A 21,529-nucleotide genomic window follows, 5' to 3' on the forward strand; every position below is an offset into this window, starting at 1 on the left:
CATATGCTCATGTGACTATGAGGTGGACTGCTGGCTACATCACTGTTCTCAACTTCTTTGCCTCTGCGACGTGAGGTGTACACACAAAACAAACACCACAGTCAGCTACTGAACGCACCCTCAACAAGCAAGGATTCAGTACTGGGGGCAGTGTAAGCAAATGTAAAACTATTTTACTGATAAATACAACCCAACCTGAATAAATGTCAGTATTTCAAGCAAACAAATCAATGTCTCTAATATTTGTGACTTCAGTCTATGTGTGGATGGGGTTGTTAGATCTGTGTGAGGAGTTCTGAGCCTCTTTTTTGTGGATTTAAACTTTTTTTAATAGCGCAAATTACTCACAAAATCATCACATTTGTAACGCTAGTTTTTATTTGTGGATCATGAAACATGTATTTGTCACCAGTAATGAGTCTGATTTCTCTATAAAGAAATACTCAATGAAGTCAGCTGCTTATGCTGGGACTGGTTGGAGGCCAAGAGTCACTTGAATTGCAGCTGATGTTGAACATGTTGTGTAATGTCATACAAACCCTACTTTTTTCTCCCATCAGAGCTTTTTCTTTGCAGTCTTTCCTCACCTGAATCAAAGGCCTAAAGATACAGGGTGTCTAGTATTATACAGTACAGATTAGGTGCAGAAGTCAAGTGTTATCATTTTGGGCTAATAGAAATGCAATTGATTTGACTTTGGTTCAAAAGGCCAAAGCAGAAGAAAAAGACAACATCAGCAAGTGCAGGGGAGGCCAGAATCTCTTAGAGCTCTGCTGCTTCCCCCACAGCTCCAGGCGTGTCCTCTCCATGCATCTGCTCAACAAACACTTGGCCCTGTCAGAGGGGAAGTCTCCCTGCTTGCCCCATAAATCAACATGTGTGAAGAGACACACACACACACACACACACACACACACACACACACACACACACTCACATATCCATGTAAGTGTTGAAAATGGAGCACAAACTATAAAAAGGCAGCAAAGCCTTAAAGCTTAAATTAGATGCAGATGAGTGCAAGCAACTGAAGTGCTGTCTTTGCTGTCCATGTTATTTTCTTGTGATTGCATTTCTAAATACCATCATGTCAGACACAGACACTTTCTTGATATTAAATTATCCACTCATTCAAACTATTCAGTGTGTTTGTCAAGAATACTCTACAAATTAGATTTTGGGATAAGAGTCAACCTCACTCTCAAATAAATAAATAAATCACCACATCATACATTTGTATGATAAATAGCTGGTGTAACTAACAACTCAACAGTCACAAGCACATAAACAAAAAAGTATTTACCAGTTGTCAAGGACAACAGCATTATCTTAACTGTTCTGAGAGCTGACCACAGTGACACTCTGCCAAAACCACATCCTCTGCATGACGTAAGACTCATCACAGGACAGTATGATGGCTCCATCTGAATGGGAAGCATTAGTAATGGAGCATATTCTGTCTCTGAAGTCTGATTTCATACAGTGTAATAGAAAAAAAACTTGTCCAGAACTCCTTGACTGTTGAGAAAGTTAATAATTTTACACCAATAACCTTTTTTATTACTTTTTGAAATTTCATAGATTTTTTTCATTTAGTTCCAGGAACCATATGTCTGAGGCAGACATGGGAAGAGTCTGTGGAGGCAAGTAAGTGGTGAGAAAACAATGCCAATATCGAGTGAAAAGGTTTCATGCTCGTGTGTCTCACTTTTCATTAGTTTGACATCACATGCATGCACATACACACACATCTAGCTATAGCCATAGAGTCGCTCTTGTCACTTCAAATGTTCCACTTTGGCCAAGCTTCGCTTACCTGAGTTATTCAACAACTAAGCACATGGTTTCAGTAGCCACAATGACTTTTTCAGTGAGGCTGTATGTGTTAATCTGTTGAAACTTTAACTGCCTGTCAATGACTGAAACACAGACAGACAGAGTGAGCTGGTGTGTGTTTTGTATGTAATTTACTCTCAGACATGACAGCAAAGACTCAACCTAAACAAGTGTGTGCTTAAAACAAAACCTAGTATTATATTTCTCACCTTGTCTGGGAACACTTTGAATTGGTATTAATGGATGGATCTTAAGGCTCAGGTCCCTCTTCACCTTAAAATTCAAGTGCAGTGTTCACATTATTGCCAAAAAAGCTGCGAACTACCCCACTAAGGTCAACAATAGAACATCATCTGCAAAAAAGGAGATGTAATTCAGAGGTTGCCAGAAAAAAAACCTCTCCTCTATAAAGGGTGAGTGTGTCCAGATTAGAGAGTTCCTGAGTTACAGCAGCTTAACCTTTGAAGTCAATCAAGATATCTGTGACCTAGCTGTCAGATGTTCATCATTGATGTTTAACCAAAGGTGTTTGGGTATTAGGTATAACTGTAAACTCCTCCTCCTCAGGTTTTAACATGAGATTTGTCGTGGACAGTTCATGGAAAGCACAGAAGCACAGTAAAAAAGATCAGGTGCTCCAGCAGATCTGTGCAGAGCCCAGAGGAACACCACTTTAAGACTCCAAAACTTCCATATACCCCTCACTGCCATTAGTACACAATCCTACGAGTACAACTCCCATAAAACAGACAGGAACTCCTAAGTATTCTTCACTGAGTCCAGCCCCAGTTCCTGGAAGTGAGCCCAGTATATCTAGTTGGTACTTTCCACCTACTGTACTATTTTTCTCACTGGGGAGGTGACATTACATGTGCCAAGATCCAGTTTTTGGAGTCAGTAACTAGTACAACAAGACCCCTCCTTCCACTACCACCCAGTTGGCAGTGAGATCCCCTCCCAGGCCTTGCTCCAGAAGGGGGGCCTTGGTTTCCCTAATTTTGGAAGGAGGTAGCTCTTTCCTGAGGACACTGATCCATACAGGTCTTTGAATCATTGGAAATCTGGCACCTCATCTTGGACCAATTGCCTGGGGACACCAAAACAGGAGCTGTTGCCCCTGACAACACAGCTCCAAGGGTCATAGGGGCACGCAAACCCCCCACCACAATAGGGTAGTGATTCCCAGGGGAGACATACCTTAACTACAAACTACTAACAACACATTCAGGGTGAAAGAGTGTACTGGCAACAATTTAAAAAAAGATATCCAGACTGCTTCCAAATTGTATAAAAACACACATTTAAACTATATTTTCTGCATTTATTTCAACATATAACAGATAAGATGCTGTCTAAACTACACTGTTTGGTTGTTTTAGTTTACCTCTAATCTTTTCACAGACACAAGCCCAAGTCTGGATTTTCAGTGAAAAACTGCATCATCAGTTCTAGGTGGACGATGTGCTGAAATGTTGTCTTGTAATCCCTCTCTTTACAGCAGTTTGTTTTTCATCACCACTCCAACTGTCTGACTGGCTGCCCGTACATCTGCGTATCAGCATTTCTGTGTGTCAGGTGTCCCGCCACTCTGTCTTGGGGTCTGTCAGCAGCAGCATGGCTCATAACGCTTCCCTCAAGATTAATGCACAACTCAATTAGACCTTGACAGGAGCAGGTGTCAGGTGGTCACTCAGTGTGTGTGTGTGTCCAAGCCAAGGTGTGGTTGTCTGCCAGACCCAAGAGAGATCTCTTTCAACCCAATGAGACGTGTCTCTCTCTCTCTCTCTCTCTCTCTCTCTCTCTCTCTCTCTCTCTCTCTCTCTCTCTTTTTTTTTTTTTACCACACACACTTTCTCTACAAAGACTCAGGTACAGACTGATATTAACAGCCAGCCAAAGACACATGCGCACACACTAACCACATGGTGATTACTGAGCACTATTGACTCTGGGCTGTTATTACCGCCTAATGAATCTGCCACAAATCTTTGGGACTCCTGCCAACTGTTTGTGTGCACCACCAGAGGGGATTGAAGCCTTTGTGTGTAGTTACCTTTAAATACAATACAGACACAACAGTATTTGGGTGATACTTTCCTTCATAACTGTATTGTATCTTGGTGTGTGTTATTGGGCTGGTATTATCTGTACCCCCAATTTCACTCAACAAAAAAACTACACAGGCACGTGAGGCAATACACACACACACACACAAACAGAGTCATAAAAGTCATAAAATCACACGTCATACAGATGTTTTTGACAGGTTTTCACATCAACTGACCACATCATTAAGGGAATTATGCCATAACATGTAACATTCCTGCACTGTGAACACATTTCTAACAAACAGGCCTGTAAGTAACTGACAGGCTGGCATCAATCACCCAGCCACAGCCAAACGAGCACACAAGCTCCTGTTCCAACAGCTTGGACAAACAGTACAACAATCACTCTGCCCTCTCTGTCCTGCATGAGATCACCAATCAATCACAGTGACCGGTCAATTTCTCCCTGTGGTCACCCTCCGTGGTCTGTATGAGGATCAATCATGCTGCAGTTTAGACATCAATCGACACAAGTTGGTCACACTTACTATGTACTATATGTGTGTTTTAAGTGTTGTCTGCTTCGTCAAACAAAAGGCCCAGACATGTGTTGACATCAGCCAAAAGTACCCAAAAATACTTTACACACATTATGAATCATCTTTACTTTCTGATGATATTTCCACAACTGCAGACAAAGTGAGTGACTCATACAGCAACTGACCATGTAAGTAAAGAGGGAAAACAAACACAGACCTGACACTGACTAATGCATGTAATACCCTGTCGGTCTAGACATCTTATCTCTCTTTTGTAATCATAAAGGGCTTTTTAGAGTGGGCAGGCCAGGTGTGCATTACAGGTGAGTGTGACTGCACCTAAAGTCATTCTAGGAGTCAATTTGTCATTGCAAATCCAGGCTGATAAACAGTGTGTCAATAAAGTCATGTAGTACAGGAAGTGGGGAGGAAAGTTGAACAGACAGCAGTCTGCAAATACTATCACAGAACCATTTCTGCGGGCCAGACAGGGCCTGAGATTGTAGAGTGAACAATACAACACTGTAGGCTGTTGCAATGGTCTGCAACGTTTTATTTAAGAGCATCTGTTTTGATTTTGAACTTAACTGCCTGTTAACCATGAGTCTGATGTTCTGATATTTTGATATCCTAAACTCCACAGGTTGGTACACCTTTCCTGGACCAAAATTCTCTGGAACATAGACATATATTTTTTCAGAGGTTTGTTTGGAATAAACAGCGGAAGCAGCAGGCACTTTGCAAGAGCTGTGACACACAGATTAGAACCCTCATTACCGGGACAATTAGGGAAAAAGACAACAAAGCTATGGCCACATATTTACAAATGATCTCTGGGTAGTGAAGCACTAAAACCTTCCAGCAGCATCCATGCAGAACAGAAATACCCTCTACCCCAAAAACAAGCTAAAGACTTCAGGAATATTACATTAACAACTACAACAAGCTATGGGTGGAGAAGCATGTTGTCCTGGAGGAAGGTATTGAATTTGATGTGCTACAGATTTCCCTCAGTGTTGGTTTGTTTTGGTTCGTCAGTGGAAGGAGGGGGGAGGGGGGCTGGGTTGTGGTTGAGTGAATGGATCATTACAACACATGGAAAAAGTGAGCATGGAGGAAATGAGAGGGAAGCTGAGCGGTCCGTGATTCTAAGAAGTCCCAGGGTTTCAAAGAACTAAGAGCCTAATATACAACACAATAACACATTCACAACACATTATGTGCACTTACCCTATTACTTTAGAAGAGAATGATTCTCTTTAGGGGCGGCACAGCGATGCAGTGGCTAGCATTGTTGCCTCACAGCAAGAAGGTTCCGGGTTCGAGCCCCAGTTCTTGTGGGTTCTCTCCAGCTTCCTCCCACTGTCCAAAGACATGCACGTTAAGGTTAGGTTAATTGATGACTAAATTGACTGTAGGTGTGAATGTGAGTGTGACTGGTTGTTTGACCCCGCCTCTCGCCCAATGTCAGCTGGGATAGGCTCCAGCCCCCTGCGATCCTTAATGGATAAGAGGTATAAATAATGGATGGATGGATGTTGTTTATTTAGCTGAACGAGTTGGAGAATCATAGAGACTGAGCAATACAAAGATAGTTAACACGATTTATTAAAGTTTTGTACATTACGTTTATAATTTATTTTACATAAATGAATAACAATAAACAATTAAATAACACTAAATAGATTAAAAATGAGTATTATTTTACAGTGCTTCAATGCACATTTTAAATGTCTACATACCCAAACATGAAGATTCAACAAGCAAACATTATGTCTACACAGAAACTAGAACGAGAGAGGGGATCAGAGGGAGTTTAAAGTGGGTTAGTAAAAACAGAGGCATCCTTATCCCTATCAGAGACGGATCAATAGAGACTGACAGTTAGGCAGGCTGTGCTATCGATCCTTCCACTCCAGCAGAGCCACCGAGTAGGACAACCAAGGGCAAAACTGATACAGAGCTGGATGCACGTGGCCACAAGCTGGCACAGACAGTGGGATTTCATCTGACTGCGCAGCATGATGTCTTAGAGCAGAGGTACATACAACAGAAATGATGGCAGGTCCTATATTTTCCTCATAATTTCCTAAAAATGAGCTGGTATTTAGCTGTAGATTACCAGGATATTTTGAGGCTTGAGCAGTTTAATAACAACAAGTCAAGGAAAGGAAGCTGGAAAATATGGGATCTGAAAAATAAAGCACTACTGAGCTGAAGTAGACTCTCTGGTCTGTGTACACTTAATCTCTGATCATACACAACTGAACCCACACTGACACACTAAGTCATAGATTCTGCTACTAATTTGCCTTGCAGTGGCAGAGGTGTTTGTGTGTTTGAGACAGAAAGAGGAGTGGGAGGTCTAGCAATGAAAGGCGATCTGAGAACACGTATACACACACACAGACACACACGACAGGGGGTTGTGCAATGGCGGCTGCCTTTAAAGAGCGTGTGCAGTCAGGTGGGAAATTCCCTGGTCACAGTCCCAGCATTCCATAGGAGCCAAGTTATTGCTGCACGCCACATCCAAGTGTCAGTCAGGTGGCGCGCTGGTGTTGCCCTTCCTGTGCGTTTTTCTGTGTGACAGATGATAAATGAGGAGGAAGTCCAAAATAAGTGAGGCTGTTTCAAGTTCACGACCCTCTCCTCCAAGAAAAGTTGTTCACAACCCAAAACAGGACGAAGACGTATGCGTGTGCGTCAGTGCGCTGTCGGCCAAAAACACAATTAAAAACAACAACAGGTTAGGCTGAGTGTTTGATCCAAACATGGGGTCTGAGACAGGCTTCAGGCATTCATACTTCCACTGTATTTACCACTGCAGTGTGTGTCATTTCACGGTAGAGTACAGTCACACTGCACAAGATCACAGGCTTCTTACTGGCCACGCTGTACAGTATCTGTTCCCTGAGGGACACTACAAAGCAGCAAAACATTCTTTGACTGTCACGCTAACACAACACCATCAGATTTTACAGACTGACTCAGGGCTTCTGTAAAATAATAACTGTGTTTTCCCTTCAGGGCCTGTACAAAGGCAAGTCTCAAGACCTGATACAGCTCAGATAAAGTTTTATAATCTGATACAGAAAGTTGCTTAAGGACACACTGTGATAAGTCACTCGGCCAAAATTAGTTTAATCTAGAGTTTTTGATTGTGTGAGATCAGGAGTGAGTGTGAGTGCTTGCGTGTGTTTGTGTCAGTCTCAGGCACTGGACAGCATTGTAGATGTGAAGATCTGCTGCAGTATTTGGGGGATCTGCTTAGTGTCCATGGCAACGAAGGATCTTCCTGCTGGAAGGGTCTTTTGGAGTCTGAAACAAAGACAAAAGAAAGAAGTTTGGGGTCAAACAGAGGGACTGAACTTTAGCAACAGAATCGTTTCCCAAAATAAAAAGACAGACAAGTACTTGTTTGCCATGTGAAGTGATACAGGACATTTTCATTAACAGTACACTGTGTGAATGAGAGCACTGCCATTCACATGGTGGAGCTTAGACACAAGGAAACACAGACATTTCTATTGTGGTTCAGTCCTCTGTATAAACCCACGACTACTGTCTCTGTTTTCTTCTTTCATTCCCCATTTACTTTTGCATTCCTCTTTTTCAGTTCATACTTTGTCCACTAAGAGAGGACACATACAAGCTTGGACAGTCAACAGGGATAGAAATAGTATTCCTAAAGTGTCCTAATGTCAAGTTAAGTGGCTTCCCAAGTTCCTGTGCTTGCCTGCTTCTGTGATGTGAATATATTATTCTCAGTTCTCCACATTCTGACTTGAACCCTCTTTGCATTCAGAGTTAATTTCTACCTGACCTCAACCTCTGGAGTTAAAGAGTAATTCCTTTTAGCTCCTTTCATGGGTCAGAAGTCTCTTTCTTTGTGCTCTCTCTCTCAGCTTCTTTGCTGTTCCTGCTCTTCACAGAGTCATGAGTGGGGAGCAAAACAGGTCATTGTTATTCTGAAGGTCCTTCATCTTATGTTTGCATTCTAACCATGAAGCAGCAGCTCTTGACAAGCTCATGCGAGGCCCACGAGCCTCAGCAGAGAGGATGTAAAGTTCATCTGGCCAGGAGCTACAGTTGGAGCCTGGAGCAGAATGGCAATAAGAAAGAGGAGAGGATTTCACTCCTCTTTTGTCCTCACTGCAAAGCTCAGGAGTTAATCTGAGATGAGAGAAACAAAGGTCAGCAGGACCAGCAGCAGGCGGGAACATGAGCACGTCTCAGCTGGGCTAAATTCAATGGTCATTGTTCTGTTTAACTTTGAAGTCTAGTTGTTCTTTATTGGTTTCGGAAGTGTGGCTACAGTCAGGATTAACTCTGAGTGGAGATTTCTGCAGAATCAATAAAACTGACAAGAAGGCTGTTTTATTACATGGGAAGCTGATATTCAAATGCCAGTCGTGGCATTCTTTGGACTCATCTAAGTCTTCTACTGTTTTCCACTTACTTCCCTTCATCCTTCTTAGGCTTTTTTTCTCCCCCTTATTTCCTCCTCCATTGCAACTGAAGCCCCCACCTCCTCACCTTTCAGCCTGATCACCAAGGGACCCGATGAAGATGGCGAAGGCGTTGACCTGCGGGTCAGAGGTCAGGACGTGGGCGAAGTGCTCAGGCCGGATGCCGTAGCGCTCCAGGTTGGCATCACTGAGCACTACCACAAAGTGCTCGTCAGCCTCCTCTCGTGCCAGCTCCTTGATGCTGGTCTCTGTGCCCTCCAGGGTGTAGTCGCCACTCATGCAGAACTGAGCGTGGGCATGCATGGTCTGCACGGTGAGGGAGGAGGAGGAGAGAGAGAGGAGGAAAAGAAGAGAAGGGGGCCGAGGAAAGATAACTAAGAGTAAAAGGGCTAAGTGGAAAACACGCATCTGGATTGCTAGGTTAGGCTAATTATCTTTGTAATTATCTTTGGCTACAACACATAGTCTTAAAACACAGCAGAATACAGGGTAATTGAGAATACAGATCTATATCTAGGACAGCGTCACAATATCAACAAACAACAGCATTTAAAATACATAAATACAATAAAAACAAAGAAGGATAAAATAAAAAGTAAAGTACGTCAAGATAGACTGAAAGTGTGCTCCACTGATTTAGCCTTACACTCCTACAACACTGTTGGACTCACAGTTCTTCTTTTGTTCCTGGTAAAACCTTGGTGCTTGGATTACCCACAATGCATCTTGACTGTTTGTGGTCTTGTATGAGAATAACTGGTGTGAAAAAAACCAAACATGAATGGACTGATGACAGTATGAATCTTTACCTTGAGGACTTTGAGTCTCTGTTTGTTGTTCTTGGGGACTTTGTCTGCTCTGACCAGCTCAATGTCATAGCCGTCACCTGAGTGACCCACTATGTCATACTGCAAACAAGAAACAGCAGGAGTAAGATATATAAAGGTAAAATATATGATGTATGGCAACACTGACAACATTTCAATGGTTACAAAAGTCAGACTTTTGTGTGAACCCTATTGTAACGTACAATAGGAACAACAACAGTGCTTCTAGTGAAGCTGTAAAGATGCAGGTGGGGTGGTACAGAAACATCAGACCATAACTTATAGGTACACATGCCTCCCATAGACCATCCATGACAACTGGCTTATATGAGGCCATGGCAGCCTGGCACTGTGGGCTCCACACAGCTATTTCAGGACCCAGGTATTATGTATATGGGCTATTTCTATTAAAGGCAGTTGTGACTGTGGCACTCAAAGGTATGCGATTCTGTGTCTCATCCATCAGTATCGCTGTTGCCGGGCATAAAGCATGTGTTTTGTTCTGATCTTTATATCAGTTTTTATACGTAAGCCTCAGTGACGAAGAATCCTTACATTTAATAAAAATATTAATATTAATACAATTAAAATCAGTAAAAGTAAATAATTTTTAATCCACAATACTGATATGTGAGTTTTCTGTTCCTCTATTGGCTTGTATGTGGGGGTCTGATGACTGAAACAAATAGGGCATGAAGATATTAAGTAACACATTTTTAAGACTAATGTTGCATCATGACATCTCTATTTACTACCATCAGTGGACCAACCACTACAGGACTGCAGGTAGTGAAGGTGTATATGTCTTATGTGTTATCAGATGCACTTTTATGTAAGGGGTGTTACGCAAAGAAAGTAGTTACACTGACATGTGATGAGGAACACTGAAATGTGTGTGTGTGTGTGTGCACGAAATCTGATATGTGATCAGTATTAGGTTGGATTGAGTGTCACTTAGGGGCCAAGAAGTCTGTCTCCCCTCCACTTTTTTACACACACCCATGTCTCCCCCCTTCTTTCCCTCCTTTTCTATTTGCCTTCCTCCATCTTTTCAATGTTCCTGTTTTCCTGGCTAAGATGGACTCCTTATTTTCCGTTCTTGAGCAGCCCAGTGAAATGTCAACTCTTGTTGGTTCTGTGAGTTTTCTTTGAACAAACTAATATGGTGAGTTTAACAAAACAGCACAAGCAGCCCAGAAATTAGACAGCAGCAGACAAGTAAGTGAAGATTACAAGGTCCTGCAGCACTGAGCACTATCATTCCTACCAATAGCAGTGTGCAGTTACATGGAAAACTAGACTGCTTGAGGACAAGTGTATGAAAATTCAAATCATCTGCCAATATGACCTCAATTTGAGTTTTCTTCATGAGACCACCATAGGGAAAGTGGAAGAAGATTAGTGGATACAGTTTATTGACCCAGGAATTATCCAAATAAAGTCTCTTACTCAGTATGAGACACAGCTGGTTATTGATTATTTATGTGACATAGATTCCATGTATACCAGTATAATGTGTGTCTTGCTGATATCCATCACCTGATCCAGCAAGGAAAACATAGATGATAGTGGTGGGTTGATGTTGTACAAAAAAATTCTTCAGCAACACGCTGCTTAGTCTCACCTTGAACTTGTGCTCATAGTTCTCAAGAGCCTCCATGACCATACACACAGCCTCCATGGAGCGCTCCAGCCTGCCGTCCACGCCGTTGAAGCGGTACATGCTGCCTGACACGTCGGCCAGCACCCGTAAACGCTTGGGCTTCTGCTGAGGGCTGCCCAGCTGTAAACACACAAACAAAACACAGAAGTTTTTCGGTCAAAATCAGCCGTGACTAATGATTAAATTAAAGAAAATACCCACCTTGGAGAGTGTTTTGTTGAATCTGGTGTAGTTTTCTTAAAATAACACTCAACACAAGGCCAGGATTTCAAAACTGGCTGCAATTATTTCAATGTAGACTTTCAGGCCAGACCAAAAATATGCAAAGCTTGGAGCTAAATAAGGTAGAAAAACATGGTATGCATATCATGGTTAGTGTGTGTTTATATGATTAGCCTGGGAACTATCTCGTAGCTGTGTGTGTGTGTGTGTAGGCTTACATGATGGTGGGAGAAATGACTAGAAAGTGTGTGTGAGCTCGAGCAGAAACACAGGGTGTGATAATAATCTCACACACACCACTGGAATGTTCCATTTGACAGATAAAGGTCAAAATTACGTGTGTGAGTCTGAGAGTGTGTGTGTGTGTGTGTGTGTGTTTGGAGGTGTGGCAAAGTTTCAGCACAGTTTAAAAATACACACACACACACACACACCCACCTCTGGATCCAGCTCTCCTCTGCGTTTATATATAGCCTTCTCTCCAGTCAGCCCATCAATGATCTTAGCATCATCCAGTTCTCCCAGAGCCTGGTTCTTCAACCACTGTCGCTCCTTCCCTTTAGCCTGAAACACACACACATAGACTTACAAGTTTAGCCCAAGTTGTGTACCAATCATCCAAATAAATAAACGCATTTCAAAATCTGTCTAGGGATGATGATTTCATTTTGGTGGGGCTTTCAGGGGCAAGAGATTGCGAAACAAAGCCCCAAAAAAACTTCCAGACATTGTAATTCAAGCTGTTAGGTTAGGGTTAGCACAATATCATAGCACATATATGTACATATATATATATATATATATCATGCTCACACACTGAACTAAAGAATGTCATATCATGACTTGGAAGGAGGGAGGACAGAGGAAGAACAACATCACTTCCTGTCTCTGGAGGAGAGCTTGTTTACAGACGAGTTGTCGAAGAAAAGAAGGAACACAACCCACCTGTACCCCACCCATTTCTAGGTCACACAGTGAGTCTTTAGAAAAATCATCAGTGATGATATTTAGTTTCAAGTGTGTGCTGAGACACAAAAGAACACAGATTAGCCACACAACACGGGTCTCATGACTTAACATCATAGATAAGCACTGACATACGCAACAATAGACAGTTTGTAGACAGATAGGAGTGTGATAGTACAAACACAATGTACATAACTGTGGACAGAAAAACAAACCTAACAGGACAAGAAATTCATGTGTTAAAATTAGTTGTATCATGTCAACTTTGAGGAGGAGTATTCTCCATTTTAGCAACAGTGAAGATGTGATCTGGGCCCTGATTTATCAAGCATCTACAGTTGAACCTCAGATTAGGACTTATTTCATGTTTTATTCATTAAGCCCTCTACAAGCAGAGTAACTGAGTTATTATATGATAATGAGTAGCTTCATGCCATCCTTTTAAGTGTAAACTGACTTGGTTGATTAATCAATTAGTTTACAGACAGAAATTAATTAGCAACTATTATGTTTATGTGTTTAAGCTACACTAGCTACACACTAAATTCCATTATTCTCAGTTGTGAGGATTCATTGCCTTTGTTTGACTTGGGTAAAAGTAAACTAAAGATGTGGATGGTTGAGCTTCAGGAAATCATGACAAAATGACTGATTGAGAAAATAATCTGCAGATCCATCAAATTATAATAATAATACATTCTGGTAGAATTCAAATAGTAGGACATTTTTACACATCTGCATGAATTATCCTAGTCAACCCAGTCACATGGTTAAATACACAGTGTCTATGATAGAACTGAAGGTACTTTTCCATGGCTTTATGCTGTGTTGTAGTTTCCCCACAATACAACAACAACACAACACCATACATGCACACGTATGGTGTTGTAGGAATGGTATGGTATTGTAGTAATGATCAAACTTTATTATTATTGCTGAAAATTTTATTTGTGACACTCAAATTGTTATTGTTGCAAGGACCAAGTTTCTGTGGGATGTCTTTGTATGACTGACACCGCCTGAGAACACCTCTGGAACTCCTAAATATTGGCAAAGATATGAGTAATTTTTCAGATTTATACAGTTTTAAACCTGTGGGCTTAAAAGAGGGAGTGAATAAGTGTCACTCTGTGAATTTCTGGCCAGTTAGGACTGATTCCCTACTCAGAGACGCTTAATAAATATGGGTCCAGGTGTTTATATCTGGCATGCCAGTCCATTGTTGAGAGATAAATAGAGAGGGGTTTCCCTAAGGGAGGCTGAGGCTGATGGAAACAATACATTATCAGTTTATTGAGAGCATGCCAGCTATAGTTAGGGGTATGTGTGTGTGTGTGAGTGTGTACGTGTGCGACTCTTAAATCACTCTTCAGGTATGATAAAAATAACATGACTTCACGGCATCACGCCTGCTGGGATTGGTATAATCTCAATCGTCTTTCCAGCGGGAAAAAGCCCAGAGGTTACAAGGACAAATACAAACAATAACCAACGTGCATGTTCAAAGCTAGCACTGGCATGGCTGCAAACACCTGGATGGAAAACACAAACACACACACACATGAACACCCACCCACTACAGCATATACAAACAGAGCTTCACACCTGGACAGGAGAATAATAGAGCAAGGCTTAGTGTTGTTGCTCTGTAATCATTGCTGCATGCTGCATGATTTTCCTCCAGGTCACATGCACATGAACACACAGACACACACAAACATCAAATCCCACTTGCACACGCACATTTCCTCTAAGACTCTCTAACAAAGGGAGGAAAGACTAGACCAAAATAATGAAGTGGAGACAATATCACATCCTGGATTTTTAACCACCACTCCCTAAGCTCTTGCTTCTCATTCATTCAACCAATTAGAATGTTCTAAGGGGACAGCACCCCCTCCTTCCTGCCCCAATATCACATGTGGGGTTGTGTGAGGTCAGCCAACTGAGTCTACTTACTTGATGACCCCATGACTTTTGTTGACTGACTGACAACTGGACTGCACTAAACTCAAAGTGATGCAGAGGTCAGGGCTGTGCTTTTCACAGGCTTCACTTTGCAAAAGCATTATTTTAATGATTGGGATCAGCTGACCACCTGATGATGATTACCTCTAATTACAGGAGGAACAATGAGAGATAATGCTCAAATTGAACTATAGTGATTAAGTGGACTTCTAAACTGTGTGTCCCAAACCTTTCAGTGGTTGTGCCTTGTTCTGCAGTGTTGATGAGTAAATATTCATCAAAACAAGGAAGTATGTGACTAACCTGTAGACTGTCCAGGATGATCCGTAGAGACTGAACTTGTCTGCTGACAGCAGAGGAGAAACGCTCGTACGTGGCAGCATCGTATTCGCTCATATCGATCTCCTTCAGCCTGAGATTGAAGGAAAAAGAAAACACAGGTTAAGCACAGTCTGTGAAGTGAACAGCTGCATCAATTATCCCCACCTGCATCAGTCTGGTAATTGTGTGGCTCACAGTGATTTCACCTGGGCAGGGAGCACACAAGATCTTAGCGTGAATACAAATCAACAACCTGTGAAAAATATTGCACAGTTACATCTGCAGATATCGCAGTCACACATTCCCTTGCATGTACTGGTCCTTCATTAGAGATGAACAGGGCTACCAATGGTTGCCCTACGATATTTCTACACACCAAACTACTCGGTTAAAACTCAGCTTCCCAAAAAAGTTCTTAATTCATAAAGTGCAAATCACCAATCTCTGCAGCAAACATTATCTTCTTCTCTGTTCTTCTCTCAATACTGCTTCAAAAAGAACTGCCTCTCTAATTTCAAAAACAGGCAAGTCTACTGATGTAACCACTGACATAATGCAGCAGGGCAGAATAACAACTGCATTTGTTTTCGTAAATTTGAAACTACTTCTTGTGACACTGCCTGTGTCTGACACTAGATTTTACAAAAACAGGTCAGGTACACAGAGAAAGAGTGAAAATAGACAGAGAAATCTTTCATGAGCTCAGGACACCTGTGGATAAACTGACACAGAGGTCAGTTGTTAAATGTGGAGCACTTTTTTTGTGTGTGCATCTGTGTGTTCTTTCCAGAACACACCTGGACATAACAGGACAGGTGGGCTGCGCCTGCCCCCGAGTCAAATTTATCAGTATAATCCCACTGTGCAGGTACTTAAGTATCTCACACACACAGACACAGAATCCTTCTCAGGTGTGGTAAGGGTCCTACCTCCACCATGCAGCCTGATGTGTGTTGGACAGAGGTGGGTGAAATTTCTGCCAGGTGTTTGAAACTTTTGGTGACAACCAGACCGTAAAACCACCACACGCATGCGGAGCAGTGACTTCAAAACGCAGGCAGGGATTGAAGGATGGTGGAGAGGCTCCAGCTTAATGTGTCACAGCTTGCAACAAACCTGTGTGCGGGTGTGTGCGTGTGTGAGTGAGTGTGTGTGAGAGGCCAGTTGCATGAGAGCAGTCAGACAGATATATTGTATTGACTGCACTGCCATCAGCCATGCAATCAAAAAGATTATGCATACACACACACACACACATTCACTCGCTCACATCTATCAGCATGATGTCTGTAATGGCTGAGCTACATCATCATTGACACCTGGAATTATGCTTGAAAAATCTTAAATTAAGGGAAATAAAGCAGCACTTTGCACTTACCACCTCTGTTGCAGAGGTTTAGACACGGCTGTTCCAGGTGGTTACTTCCTGTGTTTACTTTTGATCAGATTCAGAGAGAAGAGTTTGAAATGATTCATGTAAAAACCAGTTTGTTTGGAAAATGTAGGAGGCTCACACAGTTTGCCCTGATATGCAGTCCTCATTTCCCCAAATCTACAGCATAATACAAAGTTAGCACAACCTATAGAGCCACAATGACCAGGTACACCAGGTTGGGTCCTTGAAGCAGGCATCCTTTAATTCGTCTGCTGGATTTGGATTTGCAGATTTTGCTCAATTAACGACATTTTAACACGTCAAAGGCCAAACAATTACATCCTTTATTTAAATGGTTTGATTTTGTTTGTTTTTACTTTTTTATTACAATTTATTGAAGTAGCTCTGTGAATGACCTGTAATTACTTTTCATAAATTCATCAATTACATCTACCCACTCATCCTGTACAAGGTAGCAGGGGACTGAACATATTATAGCTTACACTGCTAGGGTACATCCTGGACAGATCACCAATATAATAATAATATAATGTATATAAACAGACAACAATTCACAGAGCTACTGGAAATTTAGAGCTGACAGGTCAACTAAACCTGCATGTCTGTGGACTGTGGGAGGAAACTGAAGCACCCAGAAAAAGTCCTCACAGATGAGAGAAAAATACTTCTTCTGTTGAATATTCAACATGTATATTTCAATGTACTCCATTAATTTGTAGTCACAGTAATTAACCTTCATTCTCATGGCACACAATGTATCACACTCACATTATAGTCCAGTTATTTTTGACCTGCACACCCTGTCTGTTCCTGCACATTTACACACAACATGTGAGCCCACAGAGTAGTACATAGCAGAGTGGCTTCTCCACACATTCCTAAGTGTGCATGTGTGTGTGAGGATACATGAGAGTGTATGTGGTGAGCAGACTCTGGCCAGTGGCTGGGGACATTTCCTTTAAATTCCTGAACCTTGACTTAAACAGGGGAGAGAGAGTGAAAACAAATTGAAAGAGACACTGAAATTTCACACACAACTACCACAAAAACAAGGAGTTAGGCTGACACTCCCTACAACTAAACACACTGGACAAACAGTAGCTATTCAATCCACAAGACTTATTTGCCTCTCCCAGGCTAGAGACTGTGATGAAGAAATGTGTTCTTTCAATCTTAAATCTGAAAATGATGATACATTTAATGAGAGAAACAGAATGGTTTTGTAATTGTTGGTTTTGTCAAACATCTGTGCATCACAACCCCCCACTTACTGCTCATTGTGGTTACCTTGCTATTTGCTGGTGAATTAAAATGTTGTTATGACCAGATTTTTTTTTGTATTGTAATAAAAGTACAGCATGGCACAATAACAGCTTGTCCAGCACTCATCATTCTTGAACAATGCTTTTCATTTTTTGTGGCTGTGTTACTCTGACATTTAGGAAGCCTATGAATTCACAGCTGAAGGAAACCCCACCTAATTCTTATGTATTTGTTTTGTACTTTCAAATATGTTGGTCAACAAATGTGATACTTATTACTCTTCCATACACTGCATACCTCTACTATGGATCTAGAAGATAACAAAGCAAATATGCAACAAGAGTGAAACTTAATAGGAAAGAATTATGAAAAGAGGACAAACTTTTCCCCTAAGGGAAGGATAAATTTGTGTTTTACTAATGCCGTTGCCTGCTTGTAGCTGGCAAGCATCTTTTTTATCTTGAAGTGCGTGTGTGTTTTTAGTTTCCAAGTTACACTGAAAGATAACTTTGAATTTTTAACCTTCAGAACTGGAATGAACCCAAAAAAAATAAAAAATAAAAAAGCTAAGGTTGGCAGGTTTGGAGACACAGTCAGAAATACACCCAGTGAAGTTTGTCTGTGTGTGAGTGTGAACATGCTCACATGGGTGTTTCATGTTTTAGGCATACCTAAAGCCTGTTTTTGCTTGTGTGTGCTTCGGGTTCTCAAAGTATCATAGTTTGATTGACGCTTAACCTAAAGCTAAGTAAACAAAGGACAGTGAGCACACATCAGTGAATGAGAGGGTATGGAAAAAGCCTGACAGAGCTGGCCTGTGATATGAAAAAACAAAATCTAGGAGCCCTGTCTGTAGGTATTTCTGAGACGTGTGTGTGCTCACCTGCTGTGTTAACAAACAGTCAAATAAGTGACATCTCCTTGGAAGCAAGGTACCAGCATGTAGCTACAAGATTTTCCCTGGGCTTAGTGGGACAGTGATAGACAGGGAGGGAGGGAGAGACAGAAAGGGTGTCAAAGAAGAGATCTAGAGAGGCAAGGGTAGTGACATGGATTAAGACAGAGGGAAGAAGACAAGAGGCAAAAGAGAGGAGATAAAGAGAGAGGATAGTCATAGAGGTTGTCTTCTTGGTGTGAAAGCAGCCAGTGTATGAGAAGGGCCATGCAGGAAAGGGGGAGGGAGAAGGGGGAGCACAAGAGGGATGTGGGAGAAAGGAAAGTAAAGAGAACGAGCCTGTTTGAAGCGAACATGAACAGAGACGGCCTTCATGGTTGAGCTGGTGAAAGGGTGCCCTCTCAACCCTACACACTGAAGCAAATGTGTGTAAGTGTAGGCGCATGTGCACGCGGCGCACACACACACGCATGCACACACACACACACTGCCCAGTGGGATCTAACATTGCGTTCATCCATCCAGCCGGGGCAGTGCAGCCACTGGTTGTATGCCCAGGACAGAGCACCATACCTAGGATACCAGACTAACCAGGAAATGCAACAGATGGCAGAAATAAAAAAGGCCCATACACGCCCATACACACACACACACACACACACACACACACACACACACACCTGTTCCACATTACACCATCCCACACTTCAGTTCTGGGTGGTTTCCAAGGTGGAAAAAGACTGTCAGTCCAAAACATCTGTATAACTCTACACAGTCTCCCACCTGTGGAGCTAACTCAGTTTGGATATGTGTTATTAGTTCAGGACTGACCAAGCTTTCCTTTACTGTGCAGCCTTTTTTTGCATGTGATCAGTGTTTAATGCAGCCTACCTTTCTCTGAAGGCCTTTTCAGCCATTTCACGGGCTGCTCTACGAACCTCTTCTGGAACTGCATCCTTCTCTGCCTGGGATACCTGGTAGACCTTATGTCCTGCATCCAGGCGATAGGGTCCCCCTTTGCCACCCAGACCCGCCGTGTCTCTGCCACCTACAGAGAAACATCTCATCAATGATAAACTGATCGTGACCAATTACTGATTTGAAATCATACATTTTACCTAGAATTTCTATTAACTTTAGTGTAGGGACCTTGACATACATGATAAATGTTTAACTATTGATTGGTGATTCCCTGCTCATTATATTTTTTACCTACCACAGACAGCTGAACACCAGTGGTTGCAATTAACAATTACTGAATAATAGATCAGTCTTCTGATGCCCATCCCAGAGATTCCCAGAGTTCATGATGTCTTCAAATTGCTCATTTCGTCTAACAGTCAAAAAACTTAACATCAATAAATCAATTATCAAAATTTTCTGATGATTTCATGTAAGTACCATTTCTATTCTGAGCCCTATAAGTAGTTGAGCAGAAGGTGGTTTAGTGCCTTGCCTGAGGGCAACTAAGCAGCTGCTGAGAGAAGAAGCACACCACTGCATATATTGCTATTTACTCCCCCTTACATGGCATCAGTCACAGTAATGTGTGTGTAATAAATGTTAGCACAGATTTCCATCAGCGGTTTTGGACAGATGGAATTTGGAGTATTGATGACCCAGTAAGAAACACTGGATACCTGTGCCTCCTGCCCACTGGTTTCCCCCAACATGAGGAGCATTGTTGGGGTCAATCTTGCCATGTTTTGGGGCTGTGACATCCAGGCCACTGTCCCTCTGAATGGTTATCTGAAAGCAGAGGGCAAGAGATGCCACATGTCAGAAAACAAGGAAGTGGAGACTCAAATATATCTTAACCTCCAAAGAGAGCAACAGACAACAGATGCTGTAACCTGTAAGAGTTTAAGGGGCCGTTCACCCCCAACTCACGGAGGAACAAAAAAGTCATATAATTCTATGTATGCCTGTGTCAGTATTTTCAATCTTTAAGAGGCTCAACTTTTAAAAGCTGTTGGACTACGTATTCAGGCATTTCATAAAAAAAAAAAAAAAAAAAAAACACACTTCCTGGACTAGGATTCAAAGAAAACACATTAGGTTGCAATTGTAGTAGTAATCCCACTTTGGCACTAATACAGGTCAGATTGTAGTGTTTTCATTCCCAAGCTCACACGCCTCCTCTTGAAACCTCATCTTTGTCTTCACTTCCTGATGTATTGAATTAGTATGTGAGAAAGCTGTCAAAATCCAGAAACAGTCACCTAACTTCAACACGGTCAAAGCATTAAGAGAATGGACTTTCTATCTCTAAGGTCTGTGGTTTCAACAGGATGGACAAACTAGGCTCTGTCTTTCCCAGCATGAGAGTGATGGAGAGAGAAGGAGCCGAGACACAGAGTGGTTAAAGCTTTGGATTTTTAGGTCCATCTCAATGGCACCATCAGAGCCAAAATCAGCACACTGGCTCTCACGCTGAGGCAGGGCGGCCGGCCAGAGTCTGGCGCGCATGAGGGAGCAAGGAGAGAAAGGGGTAGTTCAGTGGGAAACTAAGTGTATCCCCTGTAGTTCAGCTGCATTCTTACATACAGCAAGAATTTGAATGGTATCTGTGGGGGATGAGGTGTTGTTGTTAACTGTGGATGACTGTGTGTGAGGGATTATCTTTGCTGCTTTTTATTTTTGCTTGGTTTGCTGTGGTCTGAGCCGTTGAACAGAGACTTATCTAGTAGGAGCAGCAGTCCAGCTGAGAAGGGCCCCTCCCCTCCCTCCACTGACCCACTGTCCACACCTCAAACTGACACACACAGTGCAGCTCAGAGCTCAGGCTCTGTTCTCACACATACATGAAGCTGCTGTATCAGCTCTCTATATTTAGAGCAGATTAGGAGGTCAGCCTGATATACACCATGTCGGATTATAAGGACTAGATAATACTCATTGTGGGAACCAGCTCACACAGTGCATCTACTGGTTCGTCAATTGGACACAATATGTTTTATTGCTCTAGCAGATTTATACTATACTATCAAAATATACCTCTGAACATTTATCCAGGGAGCATCCATTTAACATTGCTTCTGTTTCTCATCTCTGCCTCCACACCTGAAGCACATGTTGGTTTTAAATACCAGGTGTACTGTGAGTGCATCTTG

General features: G+C 42.1%; 1 protein-coding gene across 1 annotated transcript in view; it reads right to left on the reverse strand.

The window, feature by feature from the left end:
• Window positions 1-6,013: 6,013 nt before the first annotated feature.
• vwa8 (von Willebrand factor A domain containing 8) overlaps window positions 6,014-21,529 on the reverse strand; it is a 61,405-nt gene continuing 45,889 nt past the window's right edge. The window contains 8 exon segments of the mRNA XM_018704404.2: window positions 6,014-7,744; window positions 8,963-9,201; window positions 9,705-9,803; window positions 11,347-11,505; window positions 12,046-12,171; window positions 14,845-14,953; window positions 19,308-19,464; window positions 20,057-20,165. Coding sequence (XP_018559920.1) covers window positions 7,636-7,744; window positions 8,963-9,201; window positions 9,705-9,803; window positions 11,347-11,505; window positions 12,046-12,171; window positions 14,845-14,953; window positions 19,308-19,464; window positions 20,057-20,165 — 1,107 coding nt within the window. The 3' untranslated portion in view covers window positions 6,014-7,635.

This window comes from Lates calcarifer, linkage group LG1 (assembly GCF_001640805.2).
Source record: "Lates calcarifer isolate ASB-BC8 linkage group LG1, TLL_Latcal_v3, whole genome shotgun sequence".
Classification (NCBI taxonomy): Eukaryota; Metazoa; Chordata; class Actinopteri; family Centropomidae; genus Lates; species Lates calcarifer.